This window comes from Clupea harengus, chromosome 11 (assembly GCF_900700415.2).
Source record: "Clupea harengus chromosome 11, Ch_v2.0.2, whole genome shotgun sequence".
NCBI classification, from domain to species: Eukaryota; Metazoa; Chordata; class Actinopteri; order Clupeiformes; family Clupeidae; genus Clupea; species Clupea harengus.
In genome coordinates, this window is record NC_045162.1 from 6,457,168 (window position 1) to 6,484,667 (window position 27,500).

Here is a 27,500-nt window from a genome sequence, read left to right on the forward strand (position 1 = left end):
TCTTTACGACACAATTTACGCAAGTCCCACATTGGTCAAATAGCATACCAGTATTCTCGAACTAAGACGCAACCGCTAACCGTCTCCTGCAGAGGCAACTTCCGCACAGATTTGACAAAGTGCTTTTTATTGATTTGAATGTGAGCAGATGCTTTATCAGATATATACAGTGTTTTGCAATCCAGTGCCATCGTAGATATAAAATCCAGGCATCTTTGCAAAATAGTTTTTAAGTACTTTACGTGGATCGACATCTAGAGCACTAACTTCTTTAAAAACAGGAACGAGGGCTCTGCCAGGGGATTATTGAGATTTATCTGAAACACAGAACTAGCGGAAAAAAGAAGCAAAATACCCCTCCCCCAACCACTACACGCACACACATCACACAACATCACCTAAAGGACTCACCAGGACTTATTTGAACAGAAGGTTAAAGCAGAAAACTGTGACCATTATTGCACACGGAATAACTGTTGATGGAGTCACTGTTGTTCTTAAATTGAACTTTGCTGTGAGTTCACATTCACCACCTCAGCCCTAGCCTTCAAGAATGTGTGCATAGAGGAAAAATGCACAAAAACACCAGCAAATAGCCTTGTGTCAACAGCCAGCACAGAAAGGTTAGAAATAAACCCCTCTCGGGTTTGAGGTGGCATTGCCTTTTAATGGCAGTCTGGGGAGGGGGGTCCTTCAACATTCTCTGCCATTTCTGTCACACTCTCCGGAGCTATAAAAAAAAAAATGAGGAGCACTCTGTTGCACTCTTTGTATTTTGGTTGAGCCGGTATGCTACTGTTCTGTGTAACATCTTCTGCTGCGTTTGGTTTACTGTGAGCCATGAAGTCAACCGCAACACCAGAGCCACCATGACGCCACCATAGGCAGGACGGGTAGAGTGGAAGTGAGGGGGAGTACAGAGAGAAAGAGAAATAGAGAAAGAGAGAGAGAGAGAGAGAAATAGAGAAAGAGAGAATTAGAGAGAGAGAGAAATGTCGTAATAGCCATTTTTAATACTGCCCTCTAACAGGCCTTAGTTCCTGCTGTGGTGGACTATGGCCCTACTACAGACACTGTTAAATGCTCTCTTAACTACGTCAAACAATAGCCTCCACAGGATGAGCTCAAGAAGTTCATTTCATTTTTTCACTCTGTCCTTTTTGATCCAAATCCGGGCTCTTAATTTAGTTTCCATGGCAACGTTTCCTTTTACTTTGCGTTGGACTCACACAGACACATAAAACACCATGAAGGCATATATGGAATCATAGCCACAGCTGTCCTATACAGTATAGTGTACTGCTTTTCAAATGCAAACCAGAAGTGTCAAGGAATAGCTTAATAACTGACATGCTGACTGCATAAATCCAAGTAAAATTGTGTATCTCTCTCTCTCTTTCTCTTTCTCTGTGTGTGTGTGCGTGTGCATGTGCATACATGCGTGGATGTCAGGTCATGTGCATGTGTGTGAGAAAGAAACGGAGGCAGAGAGAGGAGGATGCAGGGGAAGAAAAGGAGAGACACACAGAGAGAGAAGGGGAGTGCGGGAGACGGCGCTCGCATGTGTGCTCGCATGTGTAGCTGTGTGGGTGCGAGTGGGTGGGAGTATGTGTGTACATGCTCTCTCTTTCTCTCTCTCTCTCTGTGTGTGTGTGAATGTGTCTGTGTCTGTGTGTGTGTGTGTGTGTGTGTGTGTGTGTGTGTGTGTGTGTGTGTGTGTGTGTGTGTGTGTGTGTGTGTGTGTGTGTGTAAATGCCTGCACCTCTTCATTCTAAATGTAAATCTGATGTGAAGCTGAGAGCTGGAGTGTGTGGGTGGCTAGAGCTTCCAGCTTAGTCCCTCAGAGAGAGGAAAGGCAGGGAGAGAGGAACAGCAAGAGAATGAGAGAGAGCAACAGAGAGAAAGACAGAGAGAGAGAGCGAGAGAGAAAGAGGGAGAGAGTCAGGGAGAGAGAGAAAGAAAGAGAGAGAAAGAGGAAGAGAGGGAGGGAGAGAGAGCGAAAGAAAGAGGGAGAGAGAGCTACAGAGATATTGAGAACGACAGAGAGCAAGAGAGACAGACGAAGAGAGAGACAGAGAGACAGAAAGAAAGACGGAGAGGTGGATTCCTAAACAGTGCCTTGAGCATTTTTGTATTCTGTAGGTAGAAGTAATACGCATTTGAAATGCAACTGTTATTTCATCCATGAATTTCTGTAGTACTGTAAATCAGTTTATTAGTGGCCTGAATAATTGAAAATAAACACAGGAATTTATGGTCTTTGCAACCTGCCTTGGGGATACATAAAAAGTATCAGGAACCAAAATCCAAGCATGTCATAATTTTCTGCATGTTGTAAAAATTGGACCCAAGCTCACAATTCAACAATAGAAAGATACTTTGTAAGTCAAATCATGAACTGACGCTTCTCATGCACAGTACTTGGGGGGAAAACACGCCTCTCCCCTGACATAGGCCGATATTTAAGGTTTTACCACTACCATTTTAAATATCAGTCAACTGAGGGGAGATTGTGAACTTTAAATTGAGAGTGCATGTGATAATAACTCAACATTAACCCCACAGGAAGTGTTAGGCTTGAGCAGCACTGAACAGCATGGGAGCCTAGCTCTTGAAACACAACCATGTGTTAACAGGCTATTTTGTGTCTTAGTATACGAAATCAGTCGTTCTACATATATGTTTATTGTTACGCAATAGATGTTAACAAGCAATTCAAAATTGAACACAGAGTTTAAAATGGCTTTTCCACCTATGACGTGCAGTCTACTTAAAGCGAGTCATGTGTAAGTGCTCCGACTCCTTTTTCCACTACAATAACAAATTGAGTAGTTTGTTTGTAAACAGAATACATAGCGAACTTCATATTCTGATATCTTACAAGAAAATAGATCCTTTCGTATCAGCAACTAAAATTTCCACAAGGTTTCAACAAAGATGGAAATCCCTCCATGACATTTACTTTGCTTATGTCCTGCACACTATCAGGAGGAAGTTTAATTTCTATGTGATGTCAATATTTCTATATTGCTGAGTCTAAATGTAGCATAAGGATAGCTCACAGTGGCAAAGCATAGAACACACCGGCATTTTGTTGGATCTGTATGAAGAATGACCTGTGCTCTGCCTCTTGTAAGATTCAATTCAATTTTCAATTTGATTGACTTGTACAGCGCCATTATCAACTGGCATTGTCTCAAGGTGCTTTACAGAGCCCAGAGCCTGAGCCCCCTTCGAGCCAGCACACAGGCCACTGGGGCCAAGAAGAACTCCCTTTAAACAGGAAGAGACCTTCAGAAGAGCCCCACCCATCAGCTTGAGGTCAGAGAGGTACAAGTAATGTGCCAAATGTAATGTGCCAAAAATGATCGGATCCTCAGAAATGCAAATGTGTCGTGTAGAGATGAGTTACCTTTTTAGCAGAATGTAGCAGAGACCCCACAGGTGTCATTAATCTAATCTGGTTCACTGTGGGATAGGACAGGAGCACAGGGGCTGGGCTCTCATGTCTAGACAGCACAGTTGTAAGTGGAGGGTTGGAAACACACTGTTAGACTGACTGCTTTTTTTTACTGATAAGTGATTGAATTAAAATTAGATAGAGTTTTAGTTTTTTTTTTTTTCAAACATTCAATGTGTCTGTGAAGTGTTATTTGATATGGTTTAGATACGATAAGATTAGGTGACGTTATGTGGCTAACATTACCGTCCTAGTCCATAAGTGCTCCATTAGAAAGAAGAGTTCACTCACATGGGAATTCATTATCTACTTCACCTCATGCCAGTGATGCCAGTAGGAGGTATCTTTTTATGTGGAATACCAAAGTAAATGGGCAACACTGCATCTTATTTTAGAAGGTAAATCTAGCTATTCTCTTATTTTAGAAGGTAAGCCTAGCTTTTCTCTTATTTTAGAAGGTAAATCTAACTATTCTCTTATTTTAGAAGGTAAATATAGCTATTCTCTTATTTTAGAAGGTAAATCTAGCTATTCTCTTATTTTAGAAGGTAAGCCTAGCTATTCTCTTATTTTAGAAGGTAAATCTAGCTATTCTCTTATTTTAGAAGGTAAATCTAACTATTCTCTTATTTTAGAAGGTACATCTAGCTATTCTCTTATTTTAGAAGGTAAATCTAGCTATTCTCTTATTTTAGAAGGTAAGCCTTGCTATTCTCACAGAGGTGCGAGGGCATTCAGTTTGATAACTCATCTTCCATCATCATGTGTGATAATATCTAAGTATTAGTCTAATGGCACATCAGTTCAGTTAGTTTAACTTAATAACTGTTTCCATTTGGCCCCATGTTGCCGTTAGCTAAGTGTCCACTATGAGCACTATGAGCTGATCCAGCTACTAGCGAATATAATAAAGATTTAAAAAAACTGAATGAATGAAGCGTCTGTGATCATTGAAGGTTGTTCCACTGCTAGTAATGCACCTAATTGCTACTGTATGTCATATTGAAGTAACTTGCATTGGCTTCTGTTATAAAGGGCTATTTCAGATTGTTTTTAAGTACACCTCAAGTTTAGCCCTTGTGTCCCTCTGACCTATAGCATTGCATTATACAAACATGCATCTCAAATGGCCCTACGAGATTGTTTGTGTTATTTTTAAGTACACGCATCACTCAATGTAGATGAGTGAAGAGCGCTCTATCTATAATTGGTGGATTCAATGGCGTAGGAATTACATTCAGGTCAGTGGTCTCTGTTTACTGGATACAGGCGCTGGGAGATACAATGTTTGTGAAAGCTAAACTGATGGTAAACCTAAGCAATAGTGTAGGTGGAGATGTGTGTAGGTGAGAAGTGTGTTAAGTGTGTTAAGGAAAGAACTTCAGACTGATTAGAAAGATGTTTTTGAGGGCTAAGTATGGGTCAGCTTGCCTAAAGGAATGCTAGCTCAGAGTAGTGGGTCAAAGCTTAGCTAGCGTGAAGGTAGACAAATATAACCTCCCCTATTCATTATCCAGAACCACTCCTCCTCCAAATGCACTGCCTTGCCTATGACACATGATTGAAGGCAAACAGACTGCTCAGATTGGTTGAGAACATCATATTCGTGAGGTGACTTGTTAGACCATGTCATTTGTGTCATGTCAGACCCCTAGTCCACTCATAGTGACTGGATCTGTTTCAAAAGACTGTTCTGAGTTTCTATCTTTGACTAGACTCTAGAAGCATTTACCAAAAGAGTCTCCTCTGACTGAACAAAACAGCAAAATCCAGGTGTTTTTTTTTGCATTCTGACAATCGAATCTAGCATTGCGTAGGAGGCTCCATAGTCCTTACATGAAGTAACAGCTTTAGGAAAATGACAGGGAATTCACCAATAGGAGCGCACACTGTTTGGTGAATCAGTTGTAAGTTCTCATTACATTACCAATCAAACAAAGCACCTTGAGACAATTTTACTGTTTTGGCACTATAATACATTTTTTACATTTTTTAATTTTAAACTAAGTATGTGCTTCACAATCCTGAATGCAGCTTGTGCGTCTGTGTTATTATAAATTATAAATAATTATAAATTAGGCTTTAGGTTGCTGTACTGTCTCCTTTGCCAACCTGCTAAAAGGTTATTCAACAGCGCGTTTAGTGGTCCCCTAGTGGTCCCCACTGCTCGTCCAGCACTCACATGTCACCTGACAGGAAATGTAGGCGATTTTGTGAATTGCGTCATTAATTAATCACGTTTGGGAATGCACATAGAGTCTGTGTACAATGATCCCCACACATTTTAACAGTCATTTAAAATGAGCACCACTGGATTGAGTATTGAGCCGATCCAAAGCAGATTGAAAAGTCATGTATGTCTACCGGAAAACCAACATGCCAAGGCAGTCAAAGGGTCTAGTGATGTTTAGTCTTTTTTTTTTTAAATACATATGTAACAAATACAAATGTTACTTTTCTCAGTACATAAGGCCGTGAAGGAACAAGTCATTGTTTTTTCATAGTAGTGTGTACATGTAATTTTATTTGTAAAGGTATAAGTGCCTAACCCTAGGGGCCTGTAGGTTTTGCTGGACTTTGGCATAGTAAGGAACGATATTTATCTCTAGGAAAGTATTTCAGTCTTCCCTTTTTCATGTGAAACAAAACTGCACAGTAAAATAAATTGTAATACAATTCCTACTTCCTCAACTTTGAGCTTTTATGAGACATATGCAATATCAATTATTATGGAAGACAAAATGATTTTGGACTGTGTTAAAAAGGACACCATGCATGCCATCACAGCCAAAATCTATGTCCGTAACCAAATGGAGTGAGGTATTTAGTGCTGATGAAGTGATGACATCATCAGTGGCATCAATGCTTGACACAGCATTAAGTGAATGGTTAAACTAAATACTAAAAGGCAAAGTGACATGCCAGTCCGTTCTAAAACATGATTGATTCTATTCAGGGGCATTATTATGCCATAAAGCCCTCTTAAAGCGAAGATGGGTCGCAAGCTGTGTAAAACCCGCGATGGTGCAGAGTGCATGTCGTTACCCTCTACCACTTAACACACAGCCCATCAAAGACATTTAAGAAAGCAATCAAACTTAATTAAATCACTCATAATGTGTGTTCCCGTAGGTGTAGCTGTCGTTATGTTTGTACGCTACGCCCTCTTGTTGAAACCATTGCGAGTGAATGAGACGTTCCCATGCTGACAGGGAAGTGCTCCCTGATTATATACATCCTGGCTGTGCCGAATGTCCAGATTAATGCATCAAGGAGATTTTACCATTGTGCTGCTTGTTCAAAGAGTCGGTAGGAATGCCATTTAGTAAGACTGTCGTCATTGTGGTATTTCAGCCAGCAAGATGCAGACAATGTGAAACACAAATTAACACTGGAATTCACTGGTTAAATAACACCATATAAAAAGAAATTCTGTTTCAATACATTTAAACACCACTTCAAGGGTAAGGTTTAGTTAGGTTAGGTAAGTTAAGGTGATAAAAGGGTTAGCCTACTAACCATTAACTGTAAACCTTATTTTTATGATCACTCCCTTTTTGCTGTTAAATACATAAAAGACAACAGATTAAATCGTAATAGATGATATCAATTCTAGAACTTGAATTCAAACTAGAGCAAAATCGACCTGCAGACAGTTGCGGACTATGCTACAGTTACGATCACTGCTAGACCTGCTGTTACATAACATAACCCTGGGAATACGCTCAACAGAGTAAAGTTTCCAGCCAATCCGAGGATGCCCCGGTGGGCGTGAAGGGTGGAGGTTTTCCATTGGATGGGAGAAGCAATCAGTGAGGACTGAGAACCCACAACTGCAAAACAGGATTTTCTTTTTTCTCAACTTCTCCCAGTCAGACCATGAGAACATAAGGAACGCTTTCTCACCGACTACCCTGAGGATGTTCATCATAACCAAGCTTATATCATATCTCTCCCACTCACTCTAAGCCTCTGCAAGGCTCTCATGCATGTACACGCTCATCTGCTCGAGCATCCACACATCCATTGCGCACACATGCACACACTGCAAAATCTAACCCAGGGATCCAGCAAAATCTTCTTTTTTTTAAATTGGAATTAAATGTGCTCTTTTTTATACTTATGATAGGAAAGAGCAATCCTCCTCATGTCAAAACAAATGGGCAAAACATTAAGCAGTGTATAGGTCCCTACCTCCAGGTGGCAGAAATAGAGTTGCTGTAATATCCAAGTATCCTTGTGATAAACTCCTTTTCCGTTTTGCTTTTCCTCAAAAATCCAGTTCTCTTAGAGTGCACATGTAAGGAAGAGATGTCCAAGAAGTCCTCTTGTTTTGTTTGCTGTCTATATGCAAAGTAATAAAAATGGCTTCATATCAATAGGCACTATTCTGTCTATGTCCCTATATCTATATCTGACGTGTACGGATCCCCGTGACTGGGCATCTGTCTTTGGATGGATTTATGTCATTTAATAGAAGTGCATGGTCATACCCAGTCCAGTGCACTGACAAATAATTACAGATCTACGTGTGGCAGACTTTTTTAAGATAATGTGATTAATAAAAGTCTGATTCCAGGTAACCCTGTGCTTATTGAAGAGGCCACTGAGGCTCTTTTTTTCAACTAGCTACTGAATAAATGATAACTGATATCTTCCTATAAATAAATAAATTGTAATAGCTGAAAAAGCATTTACTCATTGCATTATGTACTCTAATGTGCAACCAAAATTAATGTGCTCAGTAAATATTTTAAGGTATGAATAAGATATACATTTGAGTATACTATTTTTTATAAGATATACATAATATGACAAAGAGGAGCTTCTTGACAAAATGTCACTATTATTCACAGGATTTAGTTGATCATCAAATCAGAATAATCCCCCGTTACAAAAATCGTAAGCAAGACATCCGAAAAAGAAGAGAATGTTATAATTCCTCATGAATGTGTAGTTCATTCTGCCACCATCCTTCAGCCCGGCTTTCCAGCACAGGCAGCTGCGGATGCTCCGCGGCAGGTAGCCCAGCGGAAGGCTCTGTACTCCCGGCCTCTCCCTGTTCCCACTCCCCGCCTCTTTTGCCCCCGACTCTCTCACAGTCCTCAGGTTGACTCTCAATACCGCTGCCGTTTCCTCGGTAACCTGCAGAAGATCCTCTCAGACGAGACTCTCTCATGTTTTAGTTGTTAATAGTCTTTAAATGTTCGAGTTTTTTTTTTTTTTTTTTAAATCTTTGCCGGAGAAAATATTTATTTTCTCTTTTTTCCCCGGACTGTATGTTATCCTTGAAGATACGTTTTGGGCATATCACAAATATTTCCTATAGCTATGTTAGCATTTATGGTATTCGGTTTTCTTATACACATCATAACATATTTAACTTATATGTGTGTGTATACTGTATGTGTCCGTGTGTGTGCGCGCGAGTGTGAGTGTGTGCATATGTGCTCGCGCACGCTCCTGCACAGCGATCTCGGTTTGCGAGGCTATATGCCAATTACAGCTCCAACATGGAGTGCGAGTCTCTATTGAATAAAAAAGTACAACGATAGTTTAATCCGAAAATCAGAAAAATCCCCAAGTCAGCAGTCCTCGACCGTACGACGGCTGTTCCCACGGCGGTAAAGCTGCCTCGGCTATTCTTGCAGAGGATGAAGGAATCAATGCTGATGCCCTGAACCTCACGGTAATCACCATCTCAACTCGTCACCTCAGGCGTCACGCCGATAGCAACGTTAGAAGTTAACTTCAAGCATGAAATGATGACGTATACCACGTATCTCACTGCTTGCCAGATAAACGTCTTCTTTAGAGCGGTCCTGAATATTTTGGGTCCGTTTACAATGCTATCTCTCACATTCTCCAGCATGTGTCGTTCAGGTGTGTATGGATGCATCCACACGCTACACCCCGTCCCTTCTTGCTGATACCTCTTGCGCTCTCGCTGTGATCGAGGACTCGAGAGAGAGGGACAGCGATGCAGACAAGGGGAGGTGGGTGGGGGAAGTGATGAGATGGAGAGTGATTGAAAGTACTTTATGTGAAGCCTGGGGTGAACTTTCACTCTCGCTCTACATCCCTCCCCCTTCCTTTCACGTAGACTCCCATCTCTCTCTCTCTCTCTCTTTCCCTCTCCCTCCCTCTCTTATACACACATACACAGGCACTTAGCCACACACCCTTTCTTTTACTCTCTCTTTCTGCCACACACTTGCACTCAGTATCTCTTTATGTCTTGTTCTCTCACTCACTTAACTGAAGTTACGCTCTCTCTCTTTCTCTCTCCCTCCCTCTCCCCCGCTCTCTTGCACATATACAGACACTCTCCCTTTCGTCCTCTCCTGTTTTACACACACACACACACACACACACACACACACACACCACACACTCACACACAACCTCTGGGTAGAGTTGGTTTCCAAGCATCACGAGGAGAGGGGTTCACAGATGCAGGCGTGTGCGTGGGAGGGATACGCGTAACCATGACTGCACCAGGGAGCTTGCACGCTTTGAACCGCTTGAATGACCAGCAGCCAAATCCTCGACTTGGGCTGCCAGCAACAATAACACCAGCTCACAAAGCTCACTTATTTACCCACTCTGCATAAATATTCTAAGGGAGCGTTTATGTTAATAAGCCCCTTCGCTGATGAGCTTCATGACATCTTTACACACATTAGCTGACAGTTTAATCTAGTGAGGAGATCTCTTGGCAAAGATGCACTTAAGAGGTGACCAATCAGCTTTGCAGCGATGTTTCTATGACAACTGTAAGCCTTGGCCCAACCCACAGCACCACTGCCAGTGCGGAAGGCTGACAGAGCTAGACCAGAGCATATGCTCCAAATGATACCCTGTGTCCCACACACACACACACACACACACACACACACACACACACACACACACACACACACACACACACACACACACACACACACACACACACACACACACACACACACACACACAGAGACACACAGGGTGCACAACATTGTCACTAAAATGAAAATTACTACCACTGACACCGTGGCTGTGAGGGACTAATTTGAGACACAGCTGGCCCAAGGAGGCTGCTCTGGCTCGTAATGGGCCCTTGTCAAGGGGCCGACTAGGCCGACTGAATGTCACCAGTTAATCCTCATAATCTCCCACTTCCTTTTTGTCATCGTTGTCAGCATCACAGGCGTTGTCATTGATATCATCATCACGACCCCTTAATGGCTTTGTTTTATAGGACATCGTAGGGCATCGGTTTTATCCAACAAACTTAAAACTAGACTACAGATGCATTTCCGCAAGGAAATGTGAATGTGATTGCACCACAGTAGCAGTCAGCGGGTGCATACCATACCCTATGCAATTACGTGGATGGATGCTAACATCTGCCCTATGAAAGAAAGGTTTGACACTCTTATCACCTGTTGGATAAAGCAATAAATATCATCTAAGGCACAGGGCAGTGATTCACTAACACCACTGATACACTGACATTCAGGCGCTCATTTCACCTATACTTCACCTGCACTTTACATATATCTATATCACATCTGCACTAATCACCATTATTGCTGCTTACTGTTCATATCACTTATATCTTATACCATACTGTATATATTCTATTTATCTATTTTTATATTACCGGTACCACTTTGCACATACTCTGCACTCTTCTGATTTTGCACTTCTGGTTAGATGCTAACTGCATTTCGTTGTTCAGTACTTGTACTCTGTGCAATGACAATAAAGTTGAATCTAATCTAATCTAATCTAAACAATACACACTCTGCTATTAAAATATGATTCGGTCAATGTTCAAAATGAGTTAATGGTCTCCATTCGTTTCATGCAATACACCTTTTTTTTAGATCTAGGAAGAACTCAAACCACTTAGCTCCTCTGGAGAATTTCTGTTATCTTTGCCTTCTCTCCACAGCAAGAGATGGTAATCAAGACTCATCATTTGTGGTACTTTGGTGGTGGAATGACATACCTAGCACTGTCCGATCAAGTGACAGCCATAGTAGCCTATATTGAAAGAGTATCACAAAGCATTTAAAGCCTCACCTATTTAAAACTCATCTATCATTCTAATGTATTTCTTGTGTCCTACAATTTTATATTATTATAGTTAATATTATTCTTAATTTTACTCTGATATGCAATGCTGTTTTAAGCATTTTGTTGCATTATATATGATGCTTTTGTTGTTGTTCTTTTTCTTCCACTAAAAACCATAACCATTTTCATCCTTTGTGTCTCAATAGCACAGCTGATATTAGTTAAATCATTATTTATTCTATGAAGGCTTGAGGGCTATCTATTTATTTTGTTAAATAGATACAATCTATGTGTGCGCATGTATGTAGTCTGTAGAAGGATGAAAATGACAGCAATATTATTACAAGGAAACATGTAATGAAGAGCATTGCAAATTCAAAACTGGGCTTAAAACCATCCCCCTTTGCTCTCCTGAAGTTCATAATGGTACCTGTACATACTTACACTGCAGTAGTCTACATACATGTGGTATTTTGGGCTACCATTTCACATACCAAAAATGTAGGTTCTCGACCGTACTTACACCACTCAGGCTAAATTCTGTATGCACATGGTAAATAATCTAGGCTTGCATGTATAGCATGTATAGCTAAAAGTCATGAGTTTTTAAACATTAGGGGTCAAATGTATCAGTCTTTGTGTGCAACTTGCCGTAGAACCATGTGAATTCACAATACCACGATTTGAGGTTTTCTGAGTTATCAAACACAACATACACCCATCTCTTCATAAATCTGAAAGAGATCAAATCAGTGTAGCATCACATGAATGCGCTTAACGTCCTCGCCCACAATTACCCTCATTTGGGTCGAGACACAGGATTAGCACAGGACACAGGATTAGCACGTACATCTTCCAGGTAAACCTCTTCATGGAAGAAGTGCATATGGATGAACTTGAAATTCTCTTGCTTTGCGGCCTGCAGGTTTATCATAATCATCTCCATGTGAGCGACGTCTGTGTTTAAAGATAAATTAGCACTAATATGCTGAAGAAAACAAAGGATAAATGAATATATTGACAATGTGTTCTCACCAACATTGCACACTTTCTACATTTTGGAATCGCCACCGGTCACTGCTTTAACAATGAATGAATGGGTCATCCAGGGCGTTGCATTAATGTTTATAAGGGTCATGCTGGAGTCTCAAATTATTTGGGCGTCTATGGGTATGTGTTACATACTAAAACGTCGTCCTTGTGAACATATTCCAAACACAAAATATTGATACGTCCAATTTTTGAAAACGCATGGCTTTTAGCACACACATGCAAAGTTGATGCCATCTCTTGCTGTGGAGAGAAGGCAAAGACAGCAGGTGCCTTGTCAGAGGAAAAAAGTGGTCGAGTTCTTCCTAGATCTCTGTAAGGTGTATTGCACACAATGAATGGAGACCATCAACTCATTTGGATTCTGATTAATAGGTTAATAGCAGAGTGTGTAGAGAATGCCGATCTATGCCAGAATATCAGTGGGACACTGGTGTTAGAGAATCGCTGCCCTGCACCTTGTTAGATGATAATTATTGCTCATCCAACAGGTGGTAGGAGAGTCAAACCTTTCTTTCGTGGAGAGAAGCGTTGGTATCCACATCATCGCATAGGTTACGGTATGAAATGTCCGATTGCTGCTGCGTCCCAATCACTTTCGCATTTTCTTGCAGAAATTCATCTCTAGTTTTTGTTGTGATTTTCTAATTGAATGAAAAACATTGTGTTTTTAAAAGAGAGATAAGTGTGTTTAGTGCAATTAACACAAATTTCAATTTACTGTAATGTAATTCAAAATGTAATTTAGGGGGGGGCACTGTGGCGCAAGCTGATAAGCCCCCCAATTTACGGGCTTCATTGCCCGCGGGGACGCAGGTTCGAGTCTGGCCTGCTGTCGTTTCCCGGTCCTCTCCACCTCGCTTCCTGTCATAACACTTCACTGTCCTGTCCAAATAAAGGCATTTAAAAGCCCAAAATAAATCTAAAAAAAAAAAAAAAAATGTATTTAGTGTAACTGTATTCAATCAATCATGAACTCAATTGGTCTTTGAGAAGTCATGAAACTATTATGCTATTACATAATAACATCATCATTGACAAGGTAAGGACATATCTTTGCTATGTTCAGACTGCAGGCAAATCAGATTTGTTTCTCAAATCAGATCTGTCTTCACCAGATCTGATTTGTGTGTCAGATCGCCAACCTATCTACATGGATTGCTGCAGTAACGACATAGGCGTCGTCAGTAACTATGGTACGGTTCCAGCTTCCCCCAAAGTGCCAGCAAACAATGTATTTCAGCATCTGTCCATGGACTGTTGTTGTCCATGTTGTCATGTCGACACTCCTCAAAGCAATGAATCAATCATTGTAAGTTCTTTGGCGCTTTTATTTTCAATCAATGTAGTCCTTGGTGCTCTGCAGCATGAATTCCAGCTCTCCCGTCACTCTAGATTTGATGTCGTCATTGTGTGTCGCATTGTGAGTGACACAAAAGACACTTTGAAATCGCCTGGACTGAAATCCGATTGGAATCACATTTCAAACCACCTCCAAATGTGGTTTGGATCCGATCTGCAATTTTTTTTTTTTGCTGTACAGACTTTTAAAAATTAATCTGGATCAAATCCGGATATGCCAAAAAATTTGGGCTGGCAGTCTGAACAATGCCTTTGTGTACTTAAAAGATCAATTAAAAAGTGCCTTATCATTTGTGAATGAAACAAGTTGTTCAGTGGTAGTGGTTCAGCAATAACAACTTCCTGTCCACCACACAGCTCAGCACATGCAAAGTCAAGTCAAATGGTCTTTCATTCTTTTGCTAATCTATTTTAGAAAATACAGTTGCTTTAAAAGTCTTTTCAACTGCTTTTCTAAATTCACCCCCTCTAGTGTCTATCTCTCTATTTCTCCTTGCCTTACCCAGAGTCTGGATCCACTCTATAATTATTTCCATGGTTACCAAGCGAGATGAGAACCTGAAGTCAGCAAAGCAACCCTGTGTATTACCTCTGCTTTTCCTGTACTTATTCCGCCTTTCAATTTCTGTACTTTTTCTATTACTCATTGGCTAGCAGCATCGGTATTCTCATCCCTTCCCAACTAAAAGCATGCATTTCTCTCTCTCTCTCTCTCTCTCTCTCTCTCCCCCTCTACCTCTCCCTATTCATGAATATGAAACAAAAACAGTTCAATTAAATGTTACGTAACAACACTTTGTGAGGACATGATGAAAACAAACACAGTTTCACATAAGCCCATCAGTCAGGGCAATAGATTAAATAAGTCACCCATCACAAACAATACAAATCTAAACAGGTCACTTGCCACATCGGGTAGTTTTCAAAGTCCTATTTCAAGTAAGTTAACAACTGTAGGGCTGAAGCATCTAGAGCCATACATTAGACACTATATGGCTTGTCTTATACAGCCAGACACATGTTACATTACTATATATGACGTGAAATTCTCAAATGTTGAACGTGAAATTCTAAAATTCTAAACATGTTCCAAATGTTGGTTGTCCGGTTGACATTCCAAGCAACTCCAACACACTCTGAAGGCGTCACTCAACGCAGTGGTACAGATTCAAACAGTAAACAGCAGCAATGAGTAAGTAAGTGATTTTTTTTGGCAATTTTGATGGTAAGTATAAGGAAGGTAGCCGTTCTTGTTGTGTCGTCCTCACCACAATCCAATTAAAAAATGTACAGAGATTTGAGTTGTTTTCAGACATTTTGCTCTCATCAAAAAGTGCCAAACACATCTTGTCCCTGGAGACTGTGATCAAGTTTTTTTTCTCAAACTAAGGTTCCAGAGCATTTCTGATATCCCCCACCTGCCAAATATCCACTATCCATATCAAATTTGTACCTGTCTTTACTCACCTCTCTTACAGTATCTTCTCCATAGGAGAACGAGAGTTTCAAACATTGGAGTCTAACATGCCGAGACTATAAGACTATAACAACTCAGAACCTCACGCTCCTCGGCCACCACTGTACACCGGTTTCATAAATAAGCTCCTCTCCTGAAGGTGTGGTTTGCGTTTATGGAATATTGTACATGGTGGTTTGTCTCTGTGCCCGAGCAGATTCTCCAAGAACACGATCATCAATGACAAAAATATTGATCCAGACTTAGAATATATACTAGATCTAAATAAAAAAAACAGAATTGACATGTTCAGACATTGACGGACCTCTCGGCCATCACTGTCAAGTATGTCATATCGGATTGTGGTGCACTTCGCCATGTATTTATATCTCAAGAGCTACATTAGCCAAAGAGCCTCTGGTCCTTCACAACAGCCTTCAGCCTCTCCAAGAGCCTAGATCTGCTGGGCTTTAAATACATGACCTTGAATGGCATCACATCACTTCGGGGAGCGAATGTTCTGCCCCAAAAATTACCAAAATGAATTCTTGACGGCATGCCAAAAGCCCCGCGGCAGACCTGTTCACTGACCCTCCTCATCTCGTGGAGAGACCCACATCATTACCTCTGACTCCTAGCTGGTTTAATTACCGAAATCTGAAATCCACCACTCCCTGCCCTACTCTGTGGAAGAGGTTTTTGGGGGCATTTTGATTGGGTTGCTGTGGCATCACAGTTCGGCTGATATTCAAGCGCATGTTTTCGGGACATACGCACTGAAGGCATCGTGAGACCCCGAGTTAGCCTCTCGCACAGTTTCGGAGAGAGAGATGCCTTGTAGAAACTGAGTTAGCCTCTCGCACAGTTCGGAGAGAGATGCATCGTGGGACCCGAGTTAGCCTCTCGCACAGTTTGGAGAGAGATGCATTGTGTTCGGAGGGCGGAAGTAATCCACGCAGGTTTGGCTGCGCAGGTTTAATAAGCTTACAGGGAGATCACAACACGGCAGCACTTTTTCACAACAGAGCCGCTCCTTTTCTCTAGGTTATTACAAGGGCCCAGCAGGACACAGGATTAGCGGACTGTAATGAGAGATGCGGCGATAGAGACATGCTGGACACCGAGGAAAGGGTGGGGAAATAAGAAGGGATACAAAGGGATGAGGTCATGGTTAGCACACGGAAATAGATTTAATGCTCTGAAGCACAACATTCAAAAGGAGTAGAAACAGCTCCATCGAAACTCGTATGCTGCTAATGTCAAATCAGGACAAGATGACAGTGTTTAATGTCGATATATAATTAGTATAATAATTAGTTTACTTATATTTAGATATTAAAACTGAATTAAGGGGACACTGGGGAACAGAGAGAGGGAGAGTAAAAGGCAGAAGCTGGGCAGTCAGTTAGAGTTAAGCTGGAGTGAGAGATGCGATGGAAATGAGGACGCATTTGAAGCGTGCACAGAGCCACCTGGCTCGGCAGCGTGCCAAGGGTTGCGGCGTAAACGGCGGGTCTGGCGCTGGCATGCGTCTGCATGTGTCAACACACACGCATGCACACACACACACACACAAACACACATCACTGCACTCGTGCATGCATACACCTGCCTTATACAGTAACACATAATTGGTACTGAAACATGCAAACTGTAAACACAAACACAAATAAGCACAAAGACCAACACAGACAGTGATCACGCACACCAGCACAGAGTGAAAATAAAATCGCGTTAATCTCGCGATAAAAAAATTAACGGCGTTAAAATGGGTTTGCGTTAACGCCGTTAATAACGCGTTAAACTGACAGCACTAGCTTTTTGTCATACTTATGTCTTTTTTAAATACACATACACTCACACAGAATACGGTTGCATACCTCTATACACCCACACACAGATACACATACCTGTGCTGAATGTGTAAAATAGCTCTCACACAAACAGACACCACACACACCCAAACACACACATGCATTTCATTTGACCACCTCAGATGAAATCTATAACAGCCGATTTCTCAGCCCCCTTTTCTCAGCATCTTGCGACAACGAGGACATTTTTTTTCTCACGCTTCCTCCACAGCTCACACAGCGAGCCCCCGTTTGCCAGACACCGAACAGCGAGTGAAAGCCGAGCGCCGCTGAGCGTTACGCAGCCTGACAACACTTCCTCTCCCTCTCCATAGCTACGCACCGCTGGAGCTGAGGTGCTGGCTCTGTGCAAATATCCAATCTGGGGAGCCGCTCACTGCGCTCCAAAGTGGCAAACTGGGGAATGAAATCGATGGGAGATACTTCTATAAAGAGCTAGCTGATATTGCTTGGCATGGCCCCTGTGATAAGAGTTATACTGGTTCTGGGTGTAATTCAGTGCATGCAGGGCTGGGCTATCGAAGCAGAATCTATAGGTATTCTCAGGGAACAAAAAAGTGCTGTCCTTCCAAATGTGTCCTTTACCATAATAGAAAACCTGGGTTGTGCTATGGACGAGCTGTCGTATACGACATGATATACAGTGCTATCGATTTTAAGACGAGATTTGGTTTGGAAATGTTTAAACATTGCGTTGCAGTATACCTCAGTATTCCCAGGTGCATTGGAGTGGATTAGTTGCTTAGACACGTGCTTGTGTGAGATTCAGCCCTAGCTGTCAGTGGAGATGATCAAACAGTCCCCATTCATGCCTACACAGCATGGGCATAGGCAATGGCATTTCCAATGCTCTCGCTAACTGAGATGGAGAAGAATCACCTCCGATAAATGCTCCAACATTCAATTACACCAACAAGAGTTGACATCCTTGAGTGTAGATAATGTTTTTTTTTTCTTTTCCAAAGAAAATCTATTTGAATAGAGGCTGCTGCCAGCAGATGACAATGCGTCATGATGGACAAAAATAGGACTCAATCTGTTTGTTTTAGGACCCATCAATTTTTCATTACCTCGAGCAAAGACGTTCTACTTCGGGGGAAAAAAAAAAACACGAGGTGACCAACAACTGTCAGTTATCTATCTATTTGCTTTACCCTTTCAACTGACATCCCAAGGGCACTGACACATTGAAGCTGAGAACCGTCCAGCTCAAGGTCAGCAAAGCATTGTGGGATTCCTTTTCGGAACACGCATGCCATCCATTGTGATGCAATAACAGCTGTTTTCTTCAAAACGTTCGTGAGAAGTCACGGATTCATCGCCGGGCAACATTGTTCAGACCGGAAAGGAGTAGCAATCGGCATCTCACAGTGGTCATCTTTTCAGAGAAGAAAACCTGTCATATTTCTTCTCCCAAGGTTCTCCCTCAACAGAGCAAACACAAACCAAGAATCAGGGGCTTTTTTTCTGTGACAGGTCTGTCTTTGAAAAAGCTGATTGGTATTCATCATTATGTAACAGTTGGATCGAAACAAACATGTGTGACAGTCATTAATGCACATCATTATGTGGAAATAAGGGGATAGGTAAGCCCACTCTCTCTCTCTATCCCTCTCTCTCCCTCCCTCCCTCTCTCTCTCTCCCTCCCTCTCTCTCTCTCTCTTTCCCTCCCTCTCTCTCTCTCTCTCTCTCTCTCTCTCCCTCCCTCTCTCTTTCTTTCTTTCTCCCTCTCTCTAATGGTGCCCTCTCCAACACCAGTGATTACACGCGCCACAGTGGGATTTGTCACAGTGCTGAGCTGCCGGGTGCGTCCTTCGCTGAGCCACAGAGGCCCTCTGAGGCTTTCAGCAGCGATGGGAGAAACAATGATCCAGAAACACGACTTCCCAAGGATGCCTGGGGATCAGGGAGTTTGCCGTGCCTCTGCTGAAGCTCAATTTCACCTCCCAGAGAAAGGAGGAGGAAACAGGAGGTGATTTGTTTTTAGTTTATAGTCACTTTGGTACATTTCTCGAATCATCCTTAACATTTTCTAGTTTTACTTAATACTTGAGTGTGTGCTTTAATACTTCACATTTTTTACACACAATGGATACAAAAGCCTGTAAAAAGTAAATAATTACATCAATTACATTAATATATCAGTCCAACAAAAATGCAAGTCCTTTTTCATGGTTTGTAACCAAGACAGTCAAAATACTAATAAAATTATAATATAAAATGATATCCTGGCAGTGTATTCCTTATTTCAAACCGATTGTTTACTGTATATCTTTCACTCCCGTAAATGTTTGGGTTAAGAAACAATGGGACAGTCTTGCATGCCACATAAATTCTTTGAGAACCAGGTAATGTGGTCTAATCATGACTCATAGACATTTCACTTTTCATTCAGAAAAGAACCTTTGCTACGGTACGTAATTTGGCATGCTGCCTCTCATGAACCCCCTGCCATTCTCATGAATGAGATCCCCGTGCATGACTTTACGAAAGGTAAGAGTCTGTGTTCTGTGAAGCTCAATGGTGAAAAAATATGACTAAGCACACCGTTTGTCTGATAGTGTCACACGGATACTGGAGTTTCCCTCATGCTGACCTGGCATATCCACTCTGGCGTGGGGGGCCTATGAGGTTTTACACTCGCCTTTGAACACATTGAATAAATCCTCTCCAATCACATGTAAACAATCAAGGTTTGAATGACGAGTAATTTAGCAAACATTCCGAAAAATACCATGTCACTGAAACGGATGAAGCATTCTGGTTGACACATAAAGACATCTTGTTTAGCCCATTAGCCCTCTGATGACTTACTCAATGAATAGACACTAAACAGCAGAGGATTGTATGTCCCCTTTTGCATAAATGTGCAAAATGTTGAAAAGAGAGAAATTTGCTGTTGTGATGTGCACAAGTGACTAGCTGATGTGGAGGTTGAAAGGTTTGTGTTTCTGATCTGAGGAATGTACCAAAGAGACTGAGACAAAATTGTAGTGACACACAAGTTCCATTTCTTCAGCCCTCACATAGCCGCCACAATAAGGCAGTCTACCAGCCCAGACAAGGACTCTGTGGTGTGTGTGTGTGTGTGTGTGTGTGTGTGTGTGTGTGTGTGTGTGTGTGTGTGTGTGTGTGTGTGTATGGACAACCTCTATTTGTTTTCACAGAGAGTAGAGGAGGGAGCTATCTAGCTATCTCTGGAGTCTAGTACCATAAGACAGATCTGTGGCCGACCTGACTAGCATACCACACAAAGGCTGCAGTAGGGAAGAGAACGGCCCCCCCGACACACAAGAGAAGAGGGAGGCAAGAGAACGGCGCCCGACACATGCCAGTCAATCCGCTCCACTATTCATTATTCATACCATGTGCTGCCTTAACGGCATACACTATTCTAGCAGGTCTTACATTTTCACTGCAGTGTCACCGAACTCTGAAGAAAACTGGCGGGGAGGTAGTTCATGGAAATTTTAATTCAATTCTGCCGCAGAAGACAATCATGTCCCCTCGATGCTGATGGCAAAACAAAAGCATAACAAATGGGCCTTATTAAAGTGGCAGTAAATATAATTCATATCTGTAATGACTAGGAGACGGCGGTGGGTTTGTCTCCGCTCTTTCGCCACGTGCATTCTCCCCTCTCCAGAAAGCAGGTAATTAATTCCCGCGCAATTCCATCAAGCATGAAGTCAAATGAAAATTCACAAAAGGCTAATCGCATACATAAATTAATCAAACGCACCATTTTATGATTATGCCAATAAATAAACGCATTATAAATTTGAGAGGCAAAAAAAATTGAATTAATTGGCATTCTTGCCTGATTGATAATTTTGTGGGTGCCTTTGACAATGTTTCTGAAGGGTACTGTGAATGTAGAACTAGGCAGCCCTCTCGAAGCGGTTCAAGCTCTCGTTACTCGGACATGGGCTTCTGAACAGAGCTAATGGAAATGTAGCGCCTCCGTCCACATCTATGGGAAGCGCTAGGCGACTGCCGAAGACCTCAATCTGTATTCAACCTGCGCTTCCACGCCAAGTCATCGTGATGACTCAGCGTATCGGCCTTATCTTTTAAGAGAAGAGAGCGGGGGCTCATACACTTATGCATTTGCATTTCTGTCTGAAAGAGTGAAAGAGACTCCTCTGAGACAAGCACTCTCCCACATCGCAAGGTGGATTATTAAGTGACAGTGGAAGAACAGACAGTGGTGGTCTAATGGTTAGTGTTGTAAATGCATCTGTGCAATTGTTTTTGAGATTCACAATAAGAAGTAGTGTTCAAGAAAAAGTGTGTTATTTACTTTTGGAGCCAAAGTATCACTGAAAGTCAAACACTTTTCCATGTGTGTGAGCCAACACACACTTGTGACAGGAGAGATCTGTGTGGTAGACCTACTGTAGCTGGGTGCTTTACGTAAAAAAGGCTTAAAAGTAGTGCCCTGATCAAATTCAATAATTTAAGATGTTATGTAGGCCCTGGATCACTTACTTCAAGTCAATGGAAGACTAAGAAAATAGAGCAGCCTTTTACACCAGCTCTCATACTGTGAGGAATACGAAATGCCTCTCCGACAAATTAAATATTAAAACGATTAGTTTGTCCCTACAGGATTGGGGGGTTTGTGAGGGGTAGACTGCAGCGTGACAGTTTGATACAATCACGTGGACAATCTGAACAAGTTACAATTTTATATTATACTGCCAATGTGGAATTACATATGACTGTAGGCACTTAGCGGTATAGAGGGGATTCAGCGGCACTGGTGCTGGACCAACCGCAGAAGGGATTTGCCTCTGAAATAGCAGAGCATCAGAACAGATGCTAGGGCGATCGATCTGGATTCTTTTAATTTGTGCATTTAATTGAATTTGATCAGTTTAAGACATGCACATTTCTCCTAATGCTTACTGTTATATGTATGCTCAGGTGCTCTAAATTATGTCTTAAAGGACAGGCAGAATATGATCAAACTTCATTTACATTGCTTGTGCCCTTCATAGTGTTAGGAACTATTTTCTTGCATTTTGTCAAGCATAAAGCTTACATACTGAAAGCTCAAACTTTGGCAAATTGTCTTGGCAACTGAGCTATGGCACTGAAATATACACTATTTCACAGTGTATATCGTACAACAACTAATCATTACTGTTATTACTTGTGTATATACATAAGATAAGGGATTTACACATGCCCTGTAAATATATATGGTGTTATATGCATAAGGGATTTACACATGCCCTGTAAATATATATGGTGTTATATACATAAGGGATTTACACATGCCCTGTAAATATCTATGGTGTTATATGCATAAGGGATTTACACATGCCCTGAAAATATATATGGTGTTATATACATAAGGGATTTACACATGCCCTGTAAATATCTATGGTGTTATATGCATAAGGGATTTACACATGCCCTGTAAATATATATGGTGTTATATACATAAGGGATTTACACATGCCCTGTAAATATATATGGTGTTATATACATAAGGGATTTACACATGCCCTGTAAATATCTATGATGTTCCAGATTATTCTCAAGACACAGACAGTTATATTTCTACTATTGCCATCGTTCAGTGTATCACCTCTAAGAAACATCTCCGAAGTGGAGTTGTGTGAGGTCTCAGCCCAGTAAGAGTCATAAAACATTTATGACTAAATGCATTTGCGTAAATGTTTTATGGCAAATTGCTTGTATTCATATCAAGATTAATGCTTTAATTGCATGTTGATTGCTTTTTCAATCTATCTCAGATGGGTCTTGTACTCAACAGGAATACCAGTGCATTCAATACAGTAAAACGATGTTTATGTGGTATGTGTTTGTTTTTGTTTGTTTGTTTGTGTGTGTGTGTGTGCATATGTGTGTATGTGTCAAAACTAAAATGAGGAAGAGGGAAATCCACATCATATATACAGGATCAGATCAGTAGGGCATATATGTTCGGTGTGTGTATACAGATGTACATTGGATTTCCATCGGAATTCTTTTGTCACCAACTTCCACCCATGGCACCCTCTTGGAAAGGAGAATTCAACATGGCTGCCCAAAGTTCCTTAGTATCTTTCTTCAACCACAGTATTCCAAGTGGGAGAATCCCAGTCAGGCTAAGAGTTTTCAAACACACTCCTTGGGATTAAGAGTGGACGATTGTGAACACACATTTCATCAGAAGGATCTGCAAGACCTCTTCCTCATGATAAATTTGCAGATATTGTCCGGCAGCACTTCAGTGGGAGTGCATCTATAATGCACATTACTCCATTTTCTCTTTATGTCTCAACTGTGGAACCTTCATTATACATGAAAAAAATAAACGGTTTAAATGGAAGAGTTGGCCCACAGGCAGAGACTGAACGGTTACAACTCGGGTCTGAACCACAACAAAGTGGGTCAGTGTGTTGCCGTGGTCCCCACAGAAGGCATCCATACATCAGCGAATCTGGTGTTAGCACAGCAAGGCCCTGTCACTGTTAATCAGCTAATTGAGCCAATCCTCGGAGGGGATTGATTGCTAATCAATATTAGGACCCTAAGGGGGCTCATATGGTTCTGAGCAGATATATGTCAGTCTATACCATGGAGCGTATAGAGCGTGTGTGGTGCTGTGTCATGGGATCGTCAATCATTCTTTTTTGGTCAAAATGTTAGGGTTCAAACCGCTTTGTGTCCTGATGATGAGGGTGTGCTACATATGCAACCAGGGGATTTAGCCAATGAGAACAGCTGGTTCTGTGTTCACTTGGACCAAGAACACTGAACAGCTCGTACAAATCCTGGGTGGCGTGAAAGTGTGTCGGTGTGTTTGTATGTTTGTTTGTGTGTGTGTGTGTGTGTGTTGTGTCCATGTATGTGCATGTTTGTGTGTGTGTGTGTGTGTGTGTGTGTGTGTGTGTGTGTGTTGTGTGTGTTGTGTCAGTGTATGTGTTGTGTGCATGTATATGTGTGTGTGTGTGCGTGTGTGTGTGTGTGTTGTGTGAGGTGTCAGTATAAGTGTTGTGTGCATGTATATGTTTGTGTGTGTGTGTGTGTTGTGGGTGGTGTGTCAGTGTATGTGTTGTGTGCATGTATATGTGTGTGTGTGTGCGTGTGTGTGTGTGTGTGTGTTGTGTGTTGTGTGCATGTGTGTGTGTGTGTGTGTATGTGCGTGCATGCTTCCGTGTGTGTGTGTGTGTGTGTGTGTGTGTGTGTGCAGCAGGAGCAGACTCACCCATCTCTGGATGGTGCCTCCCCTCAACAGGAACGCTGACTGTTCTGCGCAGCAGCTTGTTCCTGTGAGACTCTGAGCGCCGCTCACGCATCAGCAACGGGTGTACCTGCAGAGAGAGAGAGGGAAGATGGAGAGAGAGAGAGAGATAGACAGATAGACAGAGAGATATACAGAGAGAGAAGGTCGAGAGATAGTCAGATAGACAGATAGAGACACCAAGTAAGAAGAAAGACAGAGCATGAGGCAGCGAGGGAAAGAGAGAGAGAAAGAGAGAGGGAAAGAGAGAGAGATAAAGGGAAAAAGGAGAGGGTCAATCCTCCGAAGGCTTCACAAAGGCATATGACCAATACAACACAGTACGCTAGAAGCCAGGGGAGTGAACTGGTATTGATGGAAACCCTCCACAGACATGAGGTGCAGTTGAGAAGATCTGCTCCAGGAGATACAACCGTGCTCCACTGGGGAATGTAGACATGAATCTGAATACACCGAGTCCAAATAAAACAAACGTATTTTTTTCATCATTTTGTTCAGCCATCATTTAGAAAGAAGCAGTGAGTGTCTAGTGCATGCATGACTGGATACACTGAAGCCGCCTTTATACTCTTCCAGCGACATTCAGAGAGACAAAAAAAAGAAAATCATGGAATGGATGAAAATGAAAAAAGAGAAGGAAAAATGAGATGGATAAAAGCATCCTGCAGTCACTTTGTACATAACACCAGCCACACACACACACACACACACACACACACACACACACATATTCAGGGCATTGTCTCTGAAGGAGGACAAAACAACGGCCCTGTCCAGCCTGTCCAGAAATGGGCGATCTCTCATAACTCAGTGACCTTTAATAACAGTGAGGGCCAGAAGAACAAGACGGAAAAGAAGAAGAAGAAAAAAGAAAAGAAAAAGAAAAACGAACGTCTCTGCACTGACACACACAGACTGCGTAGGCTCTGTTTTCTGGGGCAATATCAGATGGAAGATGGCAACGGTGCTCTCCTGGGTGTGAGAATGTGTGTGTGTGGGAGTCTGTGTGTGTGCGTGTGTGTTGTGTTGGGGAATAGCTTATTACCTGCGGGCCCAGGTGATAAATGTATGGGGTGGCGGCGGGTCAAACGCTGGGTCCCGACAGAGCACTCCCTGTCAGTGTCACTCCCCGACAGAGCCCGTACACACACACACACACACACACACACACACACACACACACACACACACACACACACACACACACACTCACACCCGCAGGGGACCCGCGAGTCACACGTTGGCGACGCTCACTAAATCACCCGCTGCGAGGCTGCTAAACGGGGAAAGCCGAGGATATGATCTCATATCGCCGACCGCACCGCCTCCCTCTCGTCCTCGTGAGGGATGAGTTCTGCTGTGCCAGTGTAGCAGCGCAATACTGAGAGGGAGAACAGAGGCTTGTGTGTGTGTGTTAGTGTGTGTTAGTGTGTGTGTGTGTGTGTGTGTGTGTGTGTGTGTGTGTGTGTCTGCATCTGTGTGTGTGTGGGGAGGAGTAGCTGTTATAGCTTGTTTGCAGGATCTGCTTGAGAGATTTGATTTGCTATTTCATGAACTGGGTGGTTAATTTGTCATGAGAATATGATCAGATATACGAACTGATAATATGCCAGCTGGGGGCGTCACCATTTTGATGTACCGACAGAGCTTCACTAAATTACTAAAAACTACCACTCTGCATTGAAACCTCCACACACACACTCACACGCACGCACACACTCACGCGCACTCACACACGCACGCACGCACGCACGCACACACGCACGCACGCACACACACACACTCACACGCACACACACACTCACGCGCACTCACATACGCACGCACGCACACACGCACGCACACACACACACTCACGCGCACACACACACGCAGAGAGATCCTCAATAAAAACTGCATTGTGAGCTATAAATCCTTCCCGAGTCGCAGGACGATGGGCTCAGCCCCTGTTCCTGTATTGACTCACTGGCCTTCTCATTTGAGCGATTATCCACAACAAAGTGTCACGGCGACGCACATTCATTTTTTATAACACTCCCGTACTTTTACAAGACCCGCCCCGCCACCCCCCCAACTCCCTTCACACATGAATTAATAACTCTAAACAGTTTGGCGTTCATACATTTTAGCTCTACTCAAAGCCTACAGCGGACACGTGCATGGGAAATGAGAGCATGATAGGAGCGCTGGGTTTGTGTGGCAGTGAAATTCCTGAATGCTGGGAAGAGTTTGAGATTATTTGAGGCTGGGATGAGAAAACTAGCCTAGCCTAGATGTTAGCCTAGCCCTTGAGTGCAATCAAAGTAATGTGATTTTTCTTCCCCATGGGACCACACATTCTGGACTTGGATGTTGGCATATTCTAAATGAGAATCTCTACCGGACTGGACATGTCAATGATGTCCTATTTCAAACCACCAAAATAGAACGCTAAATTGAAATGGAATATATTAAATATCAAAGTGCAAAAGAGAGGGAACAAGGGAGCGAGAGAGAGAGAGAGAGTGGAAAAGATAGAGAATAAAAGAAGAGAGTGAGATGAGAGAATGATATCACACAATACAATCTGAGCAAACAAAAACATGGACATGGTCAGGACTGCTGCAGAGGGCTGGACCCAAGCGCACGACAAAACACGAGGAAGTATAACAAAAGAGACACGAGGAAGTATAACAAAGAAACACGAGGAAGTATAACAAAAGAGACACGAGGAAATATAACAAAAGAGGAGACTTTACTTAGAAGGAAGGCAAACGGACAGGTGCAGCCATGACTCAGGACCGGGGTGCCAAGAGGTGCAGTGGTAAATGCGTGAATCCAAACACGAACAACAACAGAACAAAGGACAGGGCAACCACAAGGGCTGATCCACAAGGAGAACCAAACAGGGGAAACATCACTGGCTTAGACACAACAAGGGCTGAAATCAAAGCATCACTACACATGAGTGATGTGCTATGACTGCCATAC

At 42.3% G+C, this 27,500-nt stretch overlaps 1 protein-coding gene across 1 annotated transcript in view; it reads right to left on the minus strand.

Annotated features, from left to right (window-relative positions):
- The window catches only part of syngap1b (synaptic Ras GTPase activating protein 1b), a 94,390-nt gene that overhangs the window by 38,910 nt on the left and 27,980 nt on the right, over positions 1-27,500 (minus strand). The window contains exon 3 of the mRNA XM_042709042.1: positions 24,495-24,600. Coding sequence (XP_042564976.1) covers positions 24,495-24,600 — 106 coding nt within the window. The remainder of the gene's footprint in view (positions 1-24,494; positions 24,601-27,500) is intronic.